The 22,877-nt window shown below is 40.7% G+C and overlaps 4 protein-coding genes across 4 annotated transcripts; 3 read left to right on the top strand and 1 right to left on the bottom strand.

Moving 5' to 3' along the window:
- The first annotated feature begins 1,904 nt into the window (after window positions 1-1,904).
- Window positions 1,905-3,071, top strand: EAF02_008893 (uncharacterized protein). The gene is made up of 3 exons (XM_038904941.1): window positions 1,905-2,176; window positions 2,423-2,527; window positions 2,624-3,071. Exons 1-3 carry the CDS (start codon window positions 2,049-2,051, stop codon window positions 2,829-2,831), a joined length of 441 nt encoding a protein of 146 aa, XP_038755351.1. The 5' UTR covers window positions 1,905-2,048; the 3' UTR covers window positions 2,832-3,071.
- Window positions 3,072-6,646: 3,575 nt separating this feature from the next.
- Window positions 6,647-9,377, bottom strand: EAF02_008892 (uncharacterized protein). Its single transcript, XM_038904940.1, has 2 exons — window positions 8,137-9,377; window positions 6,647-8,086 (listed from the first exon to the last, which is right to left on the bottom strand). Exons 1-2 carry the CDS (start codon window positions 9,136-9,138, stop codon window positions 7,256-7,258), a joined length of 1,833 nt encoding a protein of 610 aa, XP_038755350.1. The 5' UTR covers window positions 9,139-9,377; the 3' UTR covers window positions 6,647-7,255.
- A 3,814-nt stretch (window positions 9,378-13,191) lies between these two features.
- Window positions 13,192-14,928, top strand: EAF02_008891 (uncharacterized protein; the record flags this gene model as incomplete). The annotated part of the gene is made up of 3 exons (XM_038904939.1): window positions 13,192-13,855; window positions 13,930-14,267; window positions 14,341-14,928. 3 exons carry the CDS (start codon window positions 13,192-13,194, stop codon window positions 14,926-14,928), a joined length of 1,590 nt encoding a protein of 529 aa, XP_038755349.1.
- A 6,018-nt stretch (window positions 14,929-20,946) lies between these two features.
- EAF02_008890 (uncharacterized protein) lies at window positions 20,947-21,831 on the top strand (the record flags this gene model as incomplete). Its single annotated transcript, XM_038904938.1, has 1 exon — window positions 20,947-21,831. The coding sequence occupies one exon, from the start codon at window positions 20,947-20,949 to the stop codon at window positions 21,829-21,831; it is 885 nt and encodes a 294-aa protein (XP_038755348.1).
- Window positions 21,832-22,877: the final 1,046 nt, after the last annotated feature.

The following is a 22,877-nucleotide window of genomic DNA, read 5'->3' as shown; positions in this document are numbered from 1 at the left end:
AGATAGCTTAGCTTAGTTAGGGGATATAGGTCGTCGATATCTACCTACTCGTTATTATGATTGTATTATATTATCTGATATCTGTGCTCGCTCTTGTGGAGTTTGAAATTGTGTTTGATGGATGTTTGAATTTGAATGTGTTGGGAAAATTGTAGGGTGGAGGAATATGTATTAGGAGAATGAATGCAGATGGATGGATGGAGTTGGATGTGCATTCATTGTTTGTACGATTAATGAGGTTTGATATATATAATCTGATATGATGGGTATGTATATATGTGTGTATGTATATGTATATGTATATGTGTGTGTATGCATGATATGCATGGAATGGGATGGGATGGGATTACTATTCGGGAGAGTAGTTAGAGATACGAACTGATGGGTATTGGTGGATGGATAGGTAGATATAATGAAGCTATCAGCTGCAGGTACAGGACGGAGATATGATGATATGGATGAGGGGAAAGGGGCGGTGGACAGCATGTTTTTCAGTTGAGAGATGGGATGGATTTCGTGCATGGAGGTCTGAGGGGAGATAGATGGTTGTGCGGCGGGCTTGCTGGGCCGCTGTTGTGGTTGGGGATTGGGGATTGGGGATTGGGGATTGGGGATAAGGTTGTGTGTGATACCTACCTACCTATACCTAGTGTGTGGTATCACGAAGAGGGGCTGGGGCTGGGGCTGAAACGGGGAGATGGGAGGAGATGGGAGGAAAAGGGAAGATGAGAGATGAGAGATAGAAGATTATGTCATTCAGGATTGGGGCTGGGTTGTATGTAATCCGTACGTGTGATAGGTGGTGGGGTGGTAGAGTGTGAATACTAAGTATTTGTCTGTGTGTATATGTATGTATCACGGAGTGGGAATTTGAGATCTAAAAGGAGCGAAGGAGTTGTGGTGTTGTGATACGATGTTGTGATACTGTGGAGGGGTGATTGTATGATGTATCTGTCGATTGCATGATTGGATAGTGGGTTTGTTGGTTGATCTTCTGTGATCTTCTGTGATAGGGTCTAGAGGTATGGTAATTCATGACTCGAAAGTATAGAGAGAGGGGTGGTTGTGTCTGATGATAGCTATTGATGAAACTTATGATGCTATGATGTTATGATATCTATAGAGATGAGTTGGGAATCCGGATGGATATCTTTGGGTTTTCCCTGCTTAATCATATCTACCAGTCGCCGAGCTTATGATATTGATGGCTTGTCAATAAGAAGGAAAAAGCAAACAACCAAAAGATAAGAGCGACGGCGAGACCGAAAGAATTCCAATACAAATCATGATATAATCCCAAAATAGTTATCAATATCACCCATTCTACCATTCTATACCCGAAACATCAATACAGATAAACTTGGTTATACCGGACTGAAATTTTTGACCAATCAAATCCAGTATATCCAAGATTCCGGTATAAAAAATGGTAGTCCAAGCTTTCTTACCCAAAATTTATATCCGATTTCAGCTCCAAACCCCAATATTTTCGAAAAAATATCATATAATAATAGCTAATTGAGCTTACTCATCAAAAAAAGCTTATTCAGCAAAATCTACCATCAAAATTTATACCGGATTCGTGAAAAAAGTGTCCGGTATACCGGTTTTCGTCGAAATTCCGGTATTCCCATATAAATTTAGGAAAAAATGGAAAAAAAGTCCGGTATATCCAACCTTGGAAGTTTCCGGTATATCCCAGTCCGGTATAGCCAAGTTTATCTGTATTCTAGAAAGCATGGAAGATTCTTTGGAATCAATCATACACACTCTAAACACACTTCAGCCAATCATATCTTATCATCCATCTAACAAGGATAAAGAATCTAGCCCATCTCTGCTTACACAATCATCATTTCGTCATTTGCCGCCTGGATTATCAGGTATCACATACAATTACCCCTCTTAGAAATCAATCTGCATTAGAAAGCATCGGAAGAGAAACGAACCATCTTACAGATCTTCCATAACTTCCCACCTTCTTCCCGTCAGCCTCCACAAACTCCAAAACATACAAATACTCTTCAGATATCCGCGAGAGTTTTCATATGTCATTCTTCATCCGATCTCTTCCACGATTACCAAAAACTTATAATCGCTCCGTCTTCTTGCAATCTATAAACAAAAGAGCTTTTCATCAATCTATCGCAAATATGGGTGTTCACAACATTGCCAAGTGAGTTTTACCCCCCTTCCCCGTCCTTCTCTCCAGAAAAGAGATGTATACTATCCCCCTCGGCTCTGGGATTGGTATATTGGAATATCTCATCGACATCTCTATTCGGTCGCGTCACAATATTATACTATATCTTCGATGATATGTGTAGGTTGTGTGGGTGGGGCACGAAGAGCTTTCCGGAAGAGATCCATACCCAGCATAAACAGAGATATACAAACACAAATGCTAATAGAAAATCAATAGCGCAACTGAATTCAAGTCTGCTCTTGCCGATAACCAAGTCGTTGTTCTCGACGCCTTTGCAACATGGTGTGGTCCTTGCAAGGCCATCGCTCCTAGAGTTGTTAAGTATGTTTTCTCCCTTGATTGCCTTGTCTAATCACCTCCCCTTATCCTTTTTACAAAGGAAAATAAGAAATGAAAATACTAATTTGCATCAAATAGGCTCTCGGAAGACTACCCCGCCGCCCATTTCATCAAAATCGATGTCGATGAGTTGCCAGAGGTATCACAACAGCTTGGTATCAGAGCTATGCCTACCTTTATAATTTTCAAGGGAAATGAGAAGGTTGCAGAGGTTGTAGGTGCCAACCCTGTTGCGTTGGAAAATGCTATCAAACAAGCTGTTGAGGGGGTTGAGCCTAAGGCTTAGAAGGGGTGTTTGTGATTGAGGAGTGAGGGGATGGGGATAGAGGATTGAAAGGAATTTTATACACATGTGTAGAATAGTGTCCAAGGGGACTAGACCGCATGGTTTATTTTGGGTTCTGGTATGTGGAGGTTAGGAAGTCAACGTATGAATTGATGCTTTAGAAATATGTGTTTTGAATTTAGGATCCTTCTTGTGAATGAGCTACGAATGATTGGGATGAATTCACTCTGTTTTCGCGTACTCTTCATTATATTGTGAGGTCTCTGATATTAATCACATAGGAAGTTTCCCTTGCCTAAGAGAAAGAACGCGTAATTGCCATGAAAAGTCAGAACAAACATCTCCCAACCCCTTTCGCATTGATGCAGAGAGCCCGAGCATTTTGTAACTCGATACCATGCACTTCCATCCGTCTTATGGTTGTTACCTGAGCTACCTATCTCGACCTGTTGTTAGATTGTACAGGCCGCTCATATATGTCGATAGGTTGAAACGGATTGACCGATCTTGACCTCGACCTCGACCTTGACCTCAACTTGGGTTGACCACCACTCTTCTGGTCTGTGGCATAGGAATAGATGCGGATCTGTGTTTCATCGTGTGTGCTTTTCTCCCCCTGGTTGGATTATGGTCGATTGGTCAGCTGGTTGGTTGTTAGTTGTTGGTAAATGAGAGGAGGGGGAGGGGGAAGGGAGAGAGAAAAGACGAAAAAAGAAAGAAAGGTGAGGGAGCGAGGGTATTTGCTGAGATGGTTTTGGGATAGGAGTTGCTTCTTGATGGTTGGTGCGTATTAGGACTGAGCTGAAGTTTTCTGGAAAGTGGTACTGTGGGTTGGCTTCCTGGACTGAGAATGGAGAGATGGGGTAGGTTTGGTGGTCTGGTTTTGTGTATTGTGTGTAATTTGTGGTTGAGATGTTGATGGCCTGGTTTGAATTTTTGTTCCTGGGAGGTCGGGCTAGATTGTGCTGGTGGTTGGTGTGGTTGGTGTGGTGTGGTACGGTACGGTGGATGGTGTGAGGGGTTGCCTTAGGTTGTGCGAGAGGGAAATTGTATAAATATGGATATGTAGATGATAGATACCTTTTCATCTTGATTTTGATTTTCAAGATATATGCATCTTCTCTCCTGGTTTTGAGACTTGTTTTCTCAGCGCTCTTGTTTTTGTTCTTTCTCTTGTTATATTTAATGCACCAATAAATTGTGTGCTTGAGTCGACAGTTCTTCGTTGTATTCTTCGTTGTATTTTTCCCTTTTTATTTGCCCCTTGAAGAAATAATCTCATTCCTGTTCTTTCTTTCTAAATACCGTATTATCAGCAAAGTTGTTGAAGATACGAGTACTACATCATCTAGATCATATTACACGAGGAATTGGAAAGAGTCAATCAATCCTTTTGTTCCTCGATTTCAGCATCTTTGAATAATTGGAGACGCGATATTAATGAATGATAGATGGATAGAATGCAGAGAGAATTTCTCGATGGACCGAATACAATAGAATACCTGTATGTATATTGGGTGTTGATATCTCGGTCTCGGTCTCGGTCTTGGTCTTCGTCTTCGTCTTAGTCGATTGGAGTACTAGGTACATAACAAAATAACAGACACGAACGACGATATGGATGAAATTTAATGGAATACTATATTGAGAGAAAAAGAAAAGAAAAAGAAAATAGAAGGGTTATCGAATCGCTCGGTTGGGAAATATAGGATTCAGCTGAGATATGCTAAGGGCGATGGGGGAAGGCCTGTGGATGTTTATTTTTTTGGTTATTTTTGTTTACAGAGGGGATCTTGCTCTTGGTTTTTTCTCTTCTTCTTCTTCTTCTTCTTCTTCTCTCATTTTAATTTCCGGAAATGGCTCTGTCCATATACAACACAGGGAGGTAAATTTTCCAATTGACGAACTCCCAAACGAAGGAATGATACCGAATCGACGATGGATGTCATTATATTTATTCTATTCTACCTCTTTACGAGAAGACTAATTCATTACCGGAAAACACTTTATGCGTATTCGTTATGGATAAGAAAAATAAATATATGAGGACGTAGATGGATATTAATCTTGCAAGTTAAAGTTCTATTATGAGGGGTTACTGGATGTTTGAGCGCGAGTTTGTAGATTGTTTGGGGGAGGAGAAAGGGGGGGAGGGGGGGTTAGCCAAATACGCGATTTGAGGGGAAATCTACTTTGTGCTATGCACTGGGAGATGACGGTGGTGGGTGTGTATGTATGGATGGATGGATGGATGGATGGATACATGGAGGATGGCAGATAGACACTATGAATTTCGAGTGAAATCCGAGGACGAGGATCCAGAATTCCTTGTCGATTATCGATGAGTATCGAGAATGAGCTTCTATACATAATGATAAAGAACGGCGGGGTAGACGCCTTCTCATCATGGGTTTCTTCTCTGGGTTAAGATTAGACTCTTTGGTATGATGGATGGGTTTCTTCACTCGCGGCGAAGGTTAAGTCTTGGGTTCTAGTCGATTGTGTATTATTTTGGATGAGATGCATCATTTGCTGCTCGATTATTCTATTGATGTATACTTCTGATCAAATTAAGGTAATGTAGGAGAGAAGATTACCCTCTGTGTTTAACATACAAAATAGCGCAGAATCAACGCGGATAGTACTTCCAGAGATGAATAGTTGAGGGTTTTTAAGGGAAGTACATCAATTCTCCTAGATACTCGTACGATGGTGCAGATACTGAATCTTTTAGGTTGAAGCAGATTCAGATTAGATTGTACGATTTGTTTACATTTATCACCTCTGCAGATGAAATCTGGCTTGTTATGAAGCCGTGATACAATGGTCATTTCGATTTTCATTTTATCTACATCACTCCTTGTTTATTCTCTCTTTCCCCTCTTCCTTCTTCTCGCTTTCTCCCGCTTCTTTTCACCTGCGGGAAATACCTCAAGTTTAGTTCAAGCCCTCCCCCTCCACCCCCTCGAATCAAAACTGACATACATCAATCTCGCGAATCCACATCCGCAACCCTATCCAAACCCTTCTTCGAGAGATCAAAATAACACGACTGACTGCTAGCTCTACCATCCAGCCAGAAGAGTGATCTATATCTACAGTCATTTATATCTTCTATCTTTAAGCTATCTTTCTCAGAAGATAGAAGTACTGGATATCAAATTTCTCACCACCTCTCATAAACGAATTGATTGTAGATTACGCGGTAAGGTTAGACACGAGATAGATCAATATCGTGGATACCAAAATATATACCCCCCCCCCACTAAGTAGTGAAATCTAGCTCTAGCATCACAACCAATAATACTATATACTATGAAACTAGAACACGAAGAATAACGCGACAATACCAATACCAATACCAACCATATCTACCTACCTACTAACAACAATCCCGTCTCAAGCAACCATTCCTCAAACTCGACTTTGAAATGTTCATCTCGTTTATGCCTCGAGAGATTTGGGCTTTAGTAGTAACTTCTCTCCCACAACACAACTCCCAACTCCTAACATCCAAAGTATGCACACCACCACCACCACCAATTAACACAACCCAACAGCCCCCTCCTCAATATTTTCAGCCTTAATCTTTAACATATATACCTAGGTACCGGCCTATTGTTTACTTCATCTTCAATTTCCCATTTCCTATTTCCATCCCAAGGTTTCCTTCCATGCTAATGACTACCTGCATGATGCGGTGCGTATTTGAATATCCGGATTGAGGATCTCATGCGACATCCAATGTATCTGAACGACCCGGTTTAGTTCTCTATCAACTTCTCAATCTAGAACATCATATCACATCACATCACATCACAACTGCACAAGCACGAAATATTCATTTATAAAATCTTTAATTCCAGAGAAGAAAAACGTAATCTATGTACCACAAACGCAATGACTTCGAACAAACAACGAAGACAAGTCTAACAAATCCAACAGTTCCATAAAAGGTCTCTCACGACCGATGATAACGAGTCTCTTTAAAAGACTACTCAAACAAATAACTCCAGCTTAGTCCATCCCAATGTTCCATTGTTCTATTCCATGCACCTCAATAATGCCATAATCCATTCCCATTTTTAATATCCATACAGTCCAATTCCGAAACGCCAATTCATGAATGCAGCCATCACCATCTACAACCACGCTCAATCCTCTCTATTATCGCCCTTCCCGCAATTATTCAATAAGGAAAACATATCTGCGATGATTAAGAGAGAACTGCCTTGATGGTCCGGATCAAAGTCCTAGGTAAAAACCAGAGATCCATCAAGGTCAGTCTCTCAAAATCATTACAGATATGTTTTCCTTATTGAAGAATTGCAGTCAGGCCGAGTTCGAGCTGGATTGATTGCGGTGTATCAGGATCCGGACTGCGCTATTTATAGCGAAAAAATCAAACACGCGGCGATCCGAAATTAGTTTTCTGGAATACCAGCCAAGAAAGAGAATTGGCCACCTCCAGCTGCCCATACAAGCTTCTTTCCTTCAATGTGCTTGCAGTTGAGCTCCTCAGCAATGTAAACATCTTGCTCATCTTCAAGACCAGTCTGTCTGTAGGTGTTGAATCCCCAAGAATAGTGAGGACTGTGACCATCAGGGCCAAGAACGATGCTGTGGTCACTGCCCATAGCAATGTATGATCCCTTAAATGGGAAGGTGAGGGGTGTTTTGATGATCGATCGTTGGTCACGTTCGTTTCTGATGATGACATCTTCTGGAAGTGCCTCAACATCATGGCCAGAAAGACCATCCTGAGCTTTGCCAAAGTAAAGAACCTCGCCTTCATGGGTGAGTGCCAAACTGGAAGCGTTGCCTGCGGCCATCATCTTGATATTCTTGTCTTTGAGAATATTGACTTTGGTAGCAGTTGAAGTGACTTCTTCAGTCAAGGTACCATCTTTGCTGAATTGACCACATTGACCCATGTTGTTTGCTCCCCAAGAGTAAACGGTGCCGTTCTTGTGAATGGCGAAACTATGTTCTGATCCACAGAAAATGTCGACCATGGCCTTTGGTAGACCAAATTCACGAGGTACGAGAGCATTCAATCTTGAACGTTCAACGATTCTTCGACCAAGCTGATTATGCTCACCAGCACCCCATGCGAAAACAGAACCCTTGTTGTTAAGAGCAAGGTAATGGTTGTTACCAGCGGCGAGCTTGACAATGTTCTTCAAGCCAGGAATAAGCATTGGAACCAAGGTCTCCTTGACATCTTTGGTGAAGCCCATTGGACCATCAGCACCCTATTAGATAGTTAGTATAATTTATAAAACGTTGTGGTGATTAAACTTACTCTGATTGATCCCCATCCATAGACCAAGCCATCGTTGGTGAGAGCGTAAGTAGCGTTGTCACCTGCAGTGATTTGGGTGAAGATGGTGTCTTCTGGTACATTGGTCAAATCAACTTCGCCAGGGGTTGATTCCAATGGGTTGCGGGCATCTGCGGCAGCTGATTCATCATCTGACTCTGCGTCGGCGTCTCTCTCAGGTGCAACCCAGTCATCGGTCTTTCTACCCAATGCCAATCCATCGGCAACACCCCATGTAAGGATCTTGTTGTCTTTGGTAAGAGCAGCTCCGTGCATACCACCAGCAACCATCTGAACAACACCACGAGCAGTGAGGGCGGGGTTCTTGACTGGTCGATTGATCGTATCTTTCTTGGTTTGAAGACCAAGACCAAGCTCTCCAGCTTCATTGCAACCGAAGACATAAATGTCCAAGAGTTGAGTAGGAGCGAAGTTGATAATTGTCTTTGGCTTCACAACCTTTGGTTTGACAATCTTTGGCTTGACGACCTTTGGAGCCTTGGGCTTTGGAGCGGCCTTGGGCTTTTTGACTTTGGGGAGAGGCTTCGCAGCTGCTTTGGTGGCAGGAGAGGGTTTGGTAACTTTTGCCTTCTTCGAGGGTTTTGCGACAGGCTTATCGACATCTTCGGTGGATTTGCGCTTGTTTGATTTTGGTGCAGCAGGCTTTGATGGAGCGGCTTTGGCGGCAGCGACTTTCTTTGCCATGGCAGCTTTGGTAATGGTTGCCTTCTTGACGGTGACAGGTTTGGTAGCAGTGGCAGTCTTCTTGGCTAAAGCTGCTGCTTGTGCCTTGGCTGTCTTCTTTGCGACCGCAGGAGAGACTTTCTTTTGAGGCGCGACATTTTTTGCGACACCATTCTTTTTGGGTGCGAGAGCTTTCCTCATGACTTTTGAAGTATTTGCCTCGACTTGAATGTTCTTGGGAGGAGAGGTTTTACGAGATGAGACTCGAGTAGGAGGTGTTGGGATCTTCTTTGGTGGCATCTTGTCGGATGAAGTTATTCAAGCTTCAAAGATGACAAGAGACGCGATAAAGTACGGTTCTCGCGGATAAATCTTCGAGTGATGGGTGGATTTGAAAAGAGCTTTGAAAAGTTTGCCGTACGAGAAAAAGCAATTACAATTCGAGACGATTGAAAAATTGAAGTAATTGATCGAATTCAATTGAAATTGAAGTGATTGTTGTGAATTGTAAATTGTTTGTACGGTACGAAGTTGTGTGCGAATAATCTGATTCCGTCGCGTTTCTTTGAATCAAAATCAACAACTCGGCAACGATGAGCTATTGTTTATATCGACCATACTAGATTGGGCTTAAAGCTTCGGGCAGATAGTGCATGCTAGCCGTATCCGATTATCGAGGGATCTACCGCCTACTACGTTTAGACTAGCGCCGTACTAAGAAGCCCTGAGTGAAGAATCGCCACAAAGCTACAGCCAAGCTAACAATTGAACTCAGGGCTAATTCCACAGTATCTCAGTACATTCAGGTCATTCGGTCATTCGATCATCCAGCCATTCAAAATCTTGATAGGTGTCACATGACTAATCATATTAGTAATACCTCAGACTACCATATCGACGAATAGCGACGCGACATTTAAACCATGTACTAAGATGTACTAATAAGCCACCACCTTTAGTATGAACTTGTCACTCCTCTAAACTAATACTTGATGAAAGCTTATATATACTCGACATACTCATATATACAAACCGTCGTCATCGCCAACAAGTACGACCTTCAGCACAAACGGAAATATCGGATTCCTTGTATACGGATTCCAAAGAATTATAGGGGTAAGTGACAATTGGCCCAATTTATTACACGATCCACACCTCCCAAACTTTGGTCTCTTTTATGCATCAAAAACTGGTACAACCGTGACACGCCATCGTGGTGCAATACAATTATTACTCAAGAGTCAAGTCAGTATCTCTCCGTCTTTGATTTTTGGCTTTGGACACCAATTGGTGTCTCAAGGTCTGGATGAAACTATCACTCAGCGAGTCCTCAAGAAATTCCAAATCAAAACGCTGTATCTTCTGTACTCCCAAGGAGAACCTACCTTTGTATCTTATGTATTCACGAGCGTATGTGTTATTGACAATGATCTTTTAGAGCATCTGGACTACCAGACGCTCATTGGCCTGAAGCTTTTGTGTTCCCTTTGGAAGGTCTTCATAACATAACGTTTTGCCATTATCTTCCCGTCGTCCGTCACTCATCCATCTCTTTATCTTATTATTCAATTGGTACTCTCAAGATTCCAAGAATTTGTAACCCCCGATCACTTCGAGGTCTCAATATTGAGTAGCTTAGAAGTGTCTGAGCTTTGTGTTAAGTCTATACTGTCCAATCTTTTGATTTGCAGGGAAACATTTTTTGCTTATTTTGCCCTAATCGTTCGCGTGGTGACTTTGTACTCAGTTTCGTGTTTGGTTTCGTCCGCACCTCTATTTCTGGCCTTTAATGCTTGAACATATTGCTCCAGATGTAGATAGGGCGATACAGATTATGATTTGGGGGACCCGGGGTATTTTCCGTTTTTAAAATGGATGTATAATTATGATTTGTTTCTCAAGGGAACACGAAGTAGTCAAGATACCTTTTTGGTCTGTCTTTGCGGTTTATCAACGGATCACAATGCCTCATTAATGATGGCCATCCCATGTGGAAGTTTCTGAATTGCTTTTACGACGTAATTGAAGATACTCAAGCAATGATTGCACAGCAAATGCTGCAAAATGAGATTCATCAGAATGCAACGTAACACGATGAAGCTATAAAATGGTTGACGACTGTACAAGTTTTCTTCCATTTTCTGCGTGTTGTTAATATTCAGTTCAATTTACTTTCTTTCGATAGAGAAGAGAAGAAGAAACTATCAGCAATTCTTCAGTCAAATTGGATAATAGAAGTATTTAAGTCTTTAGACTTTGTGGAATGTTGGTTGATATATGCAAACTTTCGTAGGTCATGAGCTAGTATATGAGTATATAGTATATAAGAGGGAATTGTTATATGGATATATATATAGTAGTAAGCTATCAGGAAACAATCCCTGATACTGTGCCTTTGGACAGATTGCGTGTGTGGCGTAGTGGTAAAGCTTACAACTCCTATTGTGTCCGCTTACGTAACAGAGTATCAGGGATTTTACCTTGTGGATATCGTTCTGGGATCTCTGATTTCGGGCTTTTAATTGGGACTGAGTGAACAACCAATTGAAAAGTGGATCGAATTAGGGACGAGGATGTATCTGCTTAATGATTGGATATTCTGAATTCATTAATAATGGATTATTAATGGTGAGGGTATTGGATAATAGAAGAGTGTTATTCTATTATTACAAATCATATGGTTGACTATAGTATAGTATAATAGCCCCTGTACTAGCCTTTTCGGGACGAAAAAGGTTAAAGAGGAGGGCTCTGTTATATGGATATATATATAGTAGTAAGCTATCAGGAAACAATCCCTGATACTGTGCCTTTTGGACAGATTGCGTGTGTGGCGTAGTGGTAAAGCTTACAACTCCTATTGTGTCCGCTTACGTAACAGGAATAGACTAATATTAGTCTATTATGGGAAGCTGGCTCGTATTAACAACTAAATAGCTATGAAACACGTGATTTTCATGAAACAGTATATGATATTCTTATTTTCTTTTTTCTATATTCGAGGGGGAAAGGCCTTATTTTATGCTTTTTCCTACTAATCTAGCTTTTCACTTTCGTTTATTTCTCGTAGATCTCTTCCTAATCCGGCCATTCCATCAAATAAAGCTTTTCTTTCTTATTCCTTATTCGATTTCGCTAGTACTATGTCGATCTTACTACGAATGGATTGAAAGAACTAATAAAGAGCTAATAAAGAATTGATTTTCAGGCCGTTCTGGGCTAAGAGCTCTCTTAAGCGACGATCATGTGATTTGATCATGTGATCCTGTGATTCGCTCTTAGTATACTATATGAATATAGAACTATATATATAAAAAGATATATTATTATATTATTTTTTATATAAAAACAATACAAACATATAGCATCAAACATAAGAGTTATCGAACATACTCACCGCACACCGTGATGTTTTGTGACATAATCCCTGCAAAACTCATGTTTTTTCTATATAAACTAAAATATTATATAATTAATTCAATTATAAATATTAAATTATAAAAAATTCATATTTAGTAATCTTAATCATTATATATATAAGATATATTAGAAGATTGGGTGGAAGAGGCCTCTATATTGACTATATAGTTACGCGTGTAAGCATATTGATCTCCCCGTAGTATTATATGAGGGGGTCAATATGCCTGTCTATGGTTCGTCTAATCTAGCCCGTTTAGGTAGCCGTATTACTAATCACTACACGTGCTTAGCACCGGTAACTTCTATTCCTTTTAACAAGATATTTTTTAATCTATTTTTAAATATTTTTGTTGAAAAGTTATATAAGCTTTTAATTGAAAAAACTTGAAATTTTTAACTTTTAACGCTTTTTTCATATAAAATAAGCGAATTTTCGAACTTTTTCGAACTTTTAACTTTAACCCTTAAAAAATACTAGTATAAAAATATTTAAAAATAAATAATATATTTTTTAATAGATAATTTAAGTAATTCTAAATCTTTCTATAATACTATATTCAATTTTATTTCATATATTCATAAATAAACCAGGGTATAAAAAGCTGAATAATTGTATATATTAGCCAGAAAAGCGTTACATGTGCGGTGAGTAGGTTCCAGAACTCTTACATTTAGGCAAGCTTGATGTACGCAGTAAAATGCTTAGTAGCTTGGCAATCGCCCTGCGAAAATTCGCCACAGCGTATGCATCTCGAATTCTAGGCCAATCAAGATCAACTCAAGATCAACTCTCGTGACTTCATGCAGAACCCAGCCTCCACTACCCTTATTTTATAACTACTGCTTTCCACATCGCTGCTGGGAAACGAAAACATCTTTATTGTTTGTTATTCTATTGACATCCGCAAACGAACCAGAAGTTCATATTGTGGAATGGCCTCCAAGTATCAACCGGACACCCAATCAAGTGACCTATCATGGTTATGTTCTGAAGGACCATATGTAAAATTCATCAAGAGCCTTAAATCACGGAACCCCTCCATCTATAAGCCAGACCCCAAAAATCATAGAATTGGATCCCGAGTGGGGACATCAAGATCAGTTGCTCTGAATGTTTGCCCTGATCACACAGTAACATCTGAACATTTCAAAAATGTTTCCGAACTCAAAAACCACTTTGCTCAACGAGTGAAAGACGATGAGAAGGGAAAACCAAACACAATGCAGAGGGTGTATATTATCGAAGGGCTAGATCCGCAATTTATAGAAGCATATGGGTCATACTTCTTTATGAACCCAATTTTTTTCGCTAGACAAGGAAGAAATACAATATGGGATATGCGTGATATCCAGGAAGGATTTAGTGATAGCCCTCCTTTACCCTCACTGGAGAATCCGGATAAGTGTTTTCGTCTCAAATATCGTGAAATGAGAAAATTCGGTCCAGATTATGATCACTGGCGAACGATCTGTGCGACGAGTGGATCACATGTTTCGGGAATTGGTTTCGAGTATAAACTAGACAGTCTAGCTGCAGTGGAGAGAAAGTGTTCCTTTTGGTTCAGGGATGCTGCTGATAACCAAGAAGGGTGGGATGGTATGTATGGAATTTATCATTTCATGTTGAACATATGCGCGGATGCTCACGGAATACTAACATCTGACTCTTAGCTGTTATTCTCTGTGAGCCACCAGTCCATAAAGTTTATCGCGCGCGGAGCCTTTTCCCGCAAGAGATCAAAAGTGAATTATTTCAAGGTGGTTATATGGATTTTCTCGACCTTGATGTCTTGATCCGAGACGGCTTGAATGGGGCATTGGATGGACCCCCCAGAACCTGTATGTTTGATGATCTATGCTTCTACTTCGAGCATCATAGCCCACTTCTATTCGAGATGGAAGGAGCGACACCCCCCTTGATTGCGTCTGCTTTCCTCAAGAAAATTGTAGCTTCTCATTACATAAAATTGATTGACTATTTCGAAATAATTGTTCAAAGATTGAAGAGGGTAAGTGCTTTTTCTCATGCCATCATATATCAATTCATAACATTACTACTATTAACACTCAACCATTAGGCAGAAGGGACTACTCTCCCGTCAAACTGATAAGCAAGACTACAACTCTTGGCCAGAACAACGCGAACAATGGTCCAGTCTACAACTCACCTATCGCTTCCTCTCAGAATACAGTTCCGATATCCAATACATCATTCAAACCTTGAGAATTTCCACCTCCCCACCATACCCCACCCATTACCTCTCCTCAACCCTCGACTTCCCCTTCATCCACAACTCCCTCTCAAATCTCTACAGCCGCGTAACTACAATCATATCCTCAACTCAAGGTCTCTCCTCCATCGTCGCCAACCGCGAAGCCCTACACGAAGCGCGACTTTCTGTCCGCGAAGCGAAGAATTCGAAAACGCTTACGTTTATTGGGTTGGTTTTCATACCGTTGGCTTACACCAGTGCTCTTTTTAGTATGAGTGGTGAGTATCGACCGGGTGGAGAGGAGTTTTGGGTTTATTGGGTTACGTCGGTGCCGATTATGGTATTGGGTTTTGCGGTGACGTGGGCGATGCAGTTTGAATGGGATGAGCGTGGAGGGGGGAGGTGGTGGGGGAGAGCGAGGATGACTGGGAATAAAGGGGGGCAAAGGGAGTGGTGACAGGAATAAGGTACAATGGGGGGAAAAGAAGTGATGTGCTGGATCTTGCATTTGAGCTTGTTATGTGGGAAATTTCTTTGCATATTTTTAGATGATATCTTTCATATTTATCTCGTATTGATGTTTTATCACCGCAAGCACCTCATTTCTACAACTCTATCTCCAATACATTATCAAGAAGTACAAATAGCAGGAAATACATAATTCTCTGCATCCCATTCGTCTTTCACAATCTTTCAATCCCCAAAAAACTATGAGCCCTGAAAAATCAGCAGGGAACCAGAAATTTTCATCCTTCCACTAACACTCGTACATTGCGGAATTACAATCATAAGTCCCAGAAATTATATCACTTTCAATAAAACTTCTTCCCTTGCAGAAATATCTATTCATATCTACCGAAAACACCCATACTGCATTGTTTACCGATTTGAAAAATGAAATCACTGCCGATTTTGAATTATTCGTATGTGGGTAGTATTTTTTTCATAATGAGCCTTAGATACCTATTGAGGATTCTTTTCTCTTCAGATTTTTAAACTGTGCTGTATGGAACGCGAAATGTTGGTGAGAACATATGTTCTTGTATTCTGGGTATGCGCTGGTGAGGGGGAGAGATCGCTATTTTTGATTGTATGTTCAATCGATCAGGAACGATTGGGGAGGGGAGAGGGAGTTGCTTGGAATTAAGTATGAGAATGGTTGGAGATGGGTTTTGTTGTTGTTGTTGTTTGGTGGGATGGGATGGGTTGTTGATGTGTGTTTTGTTATTGTTATCATCATCCTCGTCATCAATCAGTTCCTACAGATACCGCAATGAAAATGACATATTCACTATTTCGGGAAGATACTACATCAAGTTCCATATCTTCCACCACTCTTTCCTTAGGTTTTCGAGAACAGCAAGAGATATTCCCAGCAGAGCATAGGATTCTCGAAAATCTTAACTTTGTCCACAAAACCATGAGTGGAAGAAAGATGTCCTATTTGCTTCGCAATTTTGTCTTGTCGGATTCTTGGGTCATACTTTTATAGCTGGATATCTAGCTTGGATATGTATTGTTTTTCAATTTCGATTTCGAATTCTGAGTATACTGGATTTGCGTACACTGTATAAGTGATGTAAATCAAAAGCGATGATTTTGAAGGTATCGTCGAGTCCGCTACTTGTGTATGAGAGATGGGGATACATAAGTCAAGATGATGGATTGTTTTATTTTCCAAGACAAAGGAAGAGGCACGAAAATGTAATTTCAAAGAGTTGAGATGTTGGAGATTGCATTGAGATTGAGATTCGTGTGTGTTGAGCGTTTTCTAAACTTGATTTCGATGCAGTGGATGTGATTACTGGGAAGGTTATTATTAGCAAATACATGGATTTATTATTGTTATTGAGTATTCGAAGTTTTTAGTTCTTGCTGTCATTTATGGTATCAAGAAATTGAACCAAAGTTTTCTCTGTCTTTGTTGATGTGTGCGAATAGCGACTTATTAAATGACGAGCATCCGATAGACATTTTTACTGTTATTTTTCTTCGGATTGTTTGATATTTACCGTCGGAATAATCATCTTTTCAATTCATTAACCACCAAGCCGGGCTTGTAGTTCCATACCCTCGAAGTGAGTGTTAAACTATGAACTGTGCTCTATCTGACGCCGAATCTCCTCTGCGGCTTTGGTATTTGTCCCATTTCATGATTGTGTAGATAAGAGGGATGTTTTGCTCGTGCATTATACGGTTAAAGTGTTTGTGTCAGACTATGGATCAAGTGATTACCATAGTGGTATTTCCACCTTCTCTGCGCCGAAATATGTCCCATAGAAATCCAACACCAAGAAGTCACTCTAGCTTTATCACCGTCTAACATTCTACTCTGAGTTGTCTCTTCGTCTCATCCCAGATATCTGTACCGCCGTATTCAAATTTGCTTCATTATCCTCGATCCACTGACTTTCCATTCTCCCCAAACAACTTCACATATACTCCACCCAATCAGATCAAGTTGCGAGAGATGATCACCCTCAAATACCCAAGTAGGTAGTCGATACATTGCCGGTAGATGTCTCTGTCACTTTGAGAAATGTGGAAGACGTATCCTGTTGATGAGTTGAGATGATAGCAATTCGAATTCTCGAAGTCTGTAAAGAGTAGTTATTTCGAAATGCGAGGTCAAATGTACCACATTTCGAGGATTGGAGGGAGTATATTGAAGGAGAACCGGAGGGGATGACTATGGATAGATATCACCGCCAAAGAACATCCAGAAACGCTGCTTCATGTATCAGTGAGTTTGGCAGTTAGCCAAAATCAATGATTCTCTAATGTTTGAATATCATCTCAATGCAGCTTTACAATATATATCTCTTACTGAAAGAGATACAGATAGAATGAGAACTTTAGATAGCCTTGGAAAGCTTTGGAAAGATCAACGTGAAACCAGACATTCAGAGTGTGTCTATCTAGCCAAAGCAATCTCCAACCATCTCCAACCATCATGAGCAATGTTGAACAGCATCAAAGTATATCATTCATCTACACTGTTTTAGAGAATCAATCCACTTTGTCGATATTTTCTACCCGCTTGACTAAGGCATATTCAAAATTATACACATTGATAGCTTTCACAGATAACTGAATCACATACATTTTGCACAGTAAGCCAGTGCATTTGAGAGGTACTATTTTACAAAGAATTCTTTCATTGAGATTTTGATTAAGATACATAAATTTCAGTCTTGTCAAACTCCGTTGTTCCCTGCCCATGACCCCCAAGCATATATTACACCTAGGCAACATGCCAATGATTCAATCGTCATGAATGGTTGGTTAATAATGAGGTTAGTAAAGCAAAGGCGAAGGAAGTTAAGCGGGAACTCACATAGATTAATGTAACAAACGTGCTGGGGCTTTAACACGGGACTTCGAAATGTGCACCGTGGCTTCTCCCCGTTTCTCCAGGCGTACAAGAGGATCTCTACAAGGAGAGGTGTCCGTCATGGGGCTTTAAGACATTGCTGCCGCTTCTCCCCGTTTCTCTAGCTGCACAAGAGGATCTCTACAAGGAGAGGTGTCCGGCGCGGCATGGGGCTTTAACACGGGACTTCGAAATGTACACCGTGGCTTCTCCCCATTTCTCCAGGTGTACAAGAGGATCTCTACTGGGAGAAGTGTCCGTGACCTCGGGGCGTAATTCTAATCAGCCAAGTCGGAGACGATCTTGCTGGATTTGGAATTCTATTCGGATTTGGAACTCTAATCAGCCAATTCGGAGACGATCTTGCTGGATTTGGAGTTCAAATCGGACAAGTCGTGGTTGGAGTTGATGTATTGTGTCGAGTTGGAGAGAGGAGAAATGAGATGAGTGGAAAGTGCGCAGACTTTATAGAAGTTCTGCGGAGAGGCCAGTTGGTGCAAACAGGACAAACATGGCTTATTTGGGAATAGGATAGATCAGTAGTGCAATTTGAAGAAAAATCGTTATCTGTCAACAGGAACGTTTTCACCGGTAAGGTTTTCAATACCTCCAAGCCTAGCTTAACTACCCAATACGTTTATAGGAATTTGTATGCAAATCTCTTAGTAATGGACAGCTGTTGTCTACCCAAATGTCCTCGCAGTTGTACATGTTAGTGTAGTCCAGTCATAAAAGCATAATCTTCTCGCTAGTCAATACAGAAGGGACAGGGCGATCGAGTGATATCGTACCTTGAACCATTAGGGCGAAAGTTAATGTTGACTGGAAGTTCGTATGGAAGGATCGGTTGCTGCACACGTACCATGCACATTCACTAATTGGCACACTTGCACACTTAGTTTCAAGCAAAGTTTCATTCTATTGATTTTCAAGTCATTTGGCCACTTCTCTATTCACAAGATCAGCTTTATTGAAAAGATCTCCTTAGTTGACGACCCAGGCACAGTAAAAATCGATATAATTGAGTTTCCTAGATTCTGACGTGCTCAATCTGATTCTCTCCAGAAGATAATGTACTAATGGAAATTAAGTGGGCCATCCCATCACTTTATTACCCGACGACTGTAGCGATCCCGCCCTTTTAGTGCGGGGCAACATATCAAAGTTTGTGACGATTAAATGGTAGGGCAAAATTCTTTAGCCTCAGCATCAAAAATTTCAAGACTACAATGGGTCAACTGCAGATAATTTACGGCATTAATGAGAACATAAGCTTATATTTAATCAGAACATTATTCAAACTAACATCTAAAACAATGATTTCAACATAAATGTTATTGGAGTAACGGAATTTCAAACCCGTCGTACTAATGGTCGAATGCTTTCTGTCCTTCCGCTTGCAGAGAGCTGAAATTACTTACTTTGTTTCGTGCAGTTCACTTAATCGCTGGGGTACCCATGCGGCCAGGAAGTATGTGCTAAATATAAAAATTCGAAGTTAGATACACATACCATCACATGGTAAACTAAAAGAAAACTTGACTCACTGTATGACCACAACTAACATTAACATGAAAAGATGCCACCGAAGCCGGGAATAACTACTCTCGCAGTATAACTTCCAAATCCAGTATCGTGCTGGAAACCAAAACGACGTCGCTGACGCCCTGAGTCGGTACAATTTAGGAGAAGCAAATTTTCATGACTAGCCTCCCCTCCTCTCATGGAGATTTTCGGCGAAAATGAACCCGGGTTTATTTACAGAAGAGTCATACACTATCCAGTCACACGATTATGTATCTACTAACTTCCTTCACTCAGCTTAAGCTTCTCTCCTCTTGGGCCTGATTTTCGTGCCAATACGTAATTATTGAAAATGCAAGCTACATCTGAACTGAAGAACGGCTCACTTTGTCGAATCATTCGATGATGCACCCGGCTTAACTTCTTCATCTGGATGTAGACTCGTCAACTGATGCTCAAAAAGGGGTGGACTCAAGTTGGACTTCCTTCACGAAGGAGCCCGAGGCTTCGGAGACACTAGAATTTCAAAAGCACTTGCTTTTGTGATACAGAAAAGTAGAATTTGCCGACGAAGAAAGTTTTACTGTTTAGTGGCGTCGACAGTTGTCAACTCTTATTGCGTGATATACTAACAATGCAAGAAAAACTTAGTACATGATGCATCAACAACGAGAGAGACTTAAGATACGACAGTAGATACAAGGATTCATGAGATAGTGAAAAGCATGAGTTTGAGATTAGCTTTTGCACTATTGCTTCAAATGCTTCAGACTTTGTAGAGATAATCATTTAGATCAAGTAATCAACTTGCAGATTTGATCCGAATCAAACCGTATTTGGAATGATTGTAATTATTCCCACTTTGAAGAGAGTCTTGCAAACGCGTGCATCTGCTATCGATATGATGTACTAACGAAGTCAAAATTATCAGTTGCGGACTAGTTGGCTGTGTAATCAGCAGAGCCTCAAAACATCCATTACTACTTCTGACCGTAATGCCAAGATTTGCAATCAACCGCTATTGCTACGGCGCCGAAAGCTGTCGGATGTGATGAACCGTAAATCATGATAGCGAAGTCGTCCGCCGTAGGCAAGTCGGTTGGGCTACTAGCACAGCGCACACATGTACATTTTAAAATCCAACCTTAAGTGTAGTCTTGCAGGACTTTGTAATTTGCTGTATCTGCTACGGCTCTTGAGACTGGAGAACGTCATACGCCCTGATGACTAGCAGAATATGTGATTCTGGTCTATGAACCTCCCATATTAAGGGTACATCTTTCATCCTATTGGTCTGCCTCTTTCCAATAAGTTCGCACAACTTGCTGGAATCAACGAATCTTCAATTACGTCAGGATCTGAAACATACCAAATTCTTTCAACGTCTTGATTCGAACTTGACTATTCTATCTTACCTCATAACCTACCAATTGTTGCGAGAAATCTATCAACCAACAGACAATAATTTAAAGATGTCTTTCCAAACGAATTGCCAATGAACAATCAGAAAGTCCCTCAATTTCACCTGGGAAGTCGCAAGCCAATCCGAAGATTCGCACACGCTTGCAATCTCTTCCTATGGAGATTCTGGTTCGAATTTCTGAGCTGTCCATGAAGGAAAGAAGAGGAAAGTACAAATCCTGGCAACATCACACGCAACTTGCCGAACTTTATCACAAGCTGAAATGTGGCGTGAACGATCCATGGCGTAGAGGCTATATTTATACCCTAAATGCTTTGAGCAGAAACTGGGTCTACTCGCTTCACTTTGGCAATAAGTGGAAGCTACAAATGGATTCCGAAGAAGGTGGACTGGTACGGAATATTGTCATCAAATATTTACCTGAGATCTGGCCATATCGGTCTTCTTACTACTCGCCCTTTAGGTCTACCCAGACTATCAATGGTGCCTCCGAGGTCAATTCATCGGTGGAGCAATTAATCATTGTCAGAGACCGGGAGTCTTACTGCTGGAATCCAATGCCAGAGATAGTGAACTCGTCACTAGACAATTTACCAAACGTTTGTTCAATCCAACTAGAGTTCAAGACCTTCTGCGTTAGCCTCGAAGCAAAAGGCCTTGGTATGTGTAGAGCTTTACAAAGATTTATGGGCGATCATAAAGACTTCAAGCTCAAATCCGCCACAATTGAGCAAACGAGTAGAGCACTAATGCCAGTTGTGCAGCGAATTGTGATCCCGCAGGCCACCCTAATAGCAGGCCATGACGTCTGTTTTGATTTCACAGATAAGGGAATCTGGGAATTGAAAGCTTTTGCAGAAAAGGCAGATGCTAGAGTGGAGACTGTTGATTTGGATCTAGAAGATGATCAGGATTCAACGTTGTACAGTCATTTTGACGATATTTTCCAGGTGTTGAGAAGATGCAAATGGACGTGGGTATTTGGAAGAGAAGAGAAGTATTTCAGCAGCTTAGAAACAAAAGACAGGTCTGAAGATTAGCTGGTCATAAATTTATCTTACTGGATGCTACTTATATCAGAATGATAATTTAATGGAGTTGAGCCATTCCTGAAGCCAAAACCATGTAATTTGCGTGACAATGTCTCATGAAAAGAGTGATTGATCTTCTCATTTTCCAGGATGAAATCTGATCTGTATCCCCACCATTTTTCTTTGAGTCTTTACAGATATAGAGCGGGAATGAAGAAGTCGTATGAAGTGAAGTGAAGTGAAGTGAAGTGAAGTGAAGTCAGTTATCTAAGATCACCAGATGAAGTGAAGTTCAGATTACCTAAGAAGAAACCCGGGCACGTGGCCTGTGCAGCCACAGAAGAAATAGTATCACGTGAACGGTAGCTCCCTTATTCGCGGGGAAAAAAGATGGCAGAATTGATCAACCGAATAAATATTACAATAAATCAACGACAGGTCAAATTACGAGAGTTAATAGTATTTAAATCATAGCACCCTCCAAAAATATCGATTCTCCGACCCAAAATGCAACAATTGGATCATTGAAGGGGTTTTCTAGTGGACAATCCTGGCCTGGTTTTTCTTCCTGCGAATAGCCTTCTTCAGCATCGACGGGGCAATAAAGCAACCTGTGACATATCAGAAATCTGGAATTTTAGGTGATATCGTTCTCAGTATTTCTATCTCTAGCATTGGAGTCACAACATCCATAAAAACATGAAGAAGGTTGGGTATGTTTTCCCTCTCCAATTCAAGAACTGAAACTTGAGAACTGGAAGACGGCCGTATATATTATGATAAAAACCGCTGGTTTGCATTAGTGGTAATGCTTAGACGGTGGAAATAAGACAGTCATCATCACCATTGTAGCTTGTTTTCATCACAGCGCCGTCAATATACATGCTTAAGAACCTCCATCATTAAGTTTAGGATGTTTGATTTATTGGCCATGAACTGGAAACACCATAATCTACAAAGAATTCAGTATATGTTTGTGTCAAACAGATACATCTTATCATGATGATGATTTCATCAAGTCTCCGGGTATCAATTCCAGTCCCAAATGATCATAA

This window comes from Botrytis sinoallii (genome assembly GCF_014898435.1).
Source record: "Botrytis sinoallii strain Bc 23 chromosome Unknown BSIN_017, whole genome shotgun sequence".
Taxonomy (NCBI): Eukaryota; Fungi; Ascomycota; class Leotiomycetes; order Helotiales; family Sclerotiniaceae; genus Botrytis; species Botrytis sinoallii.
This window is presented reverse-complemented; position numbering and strand designations above follow the sequence as displayed.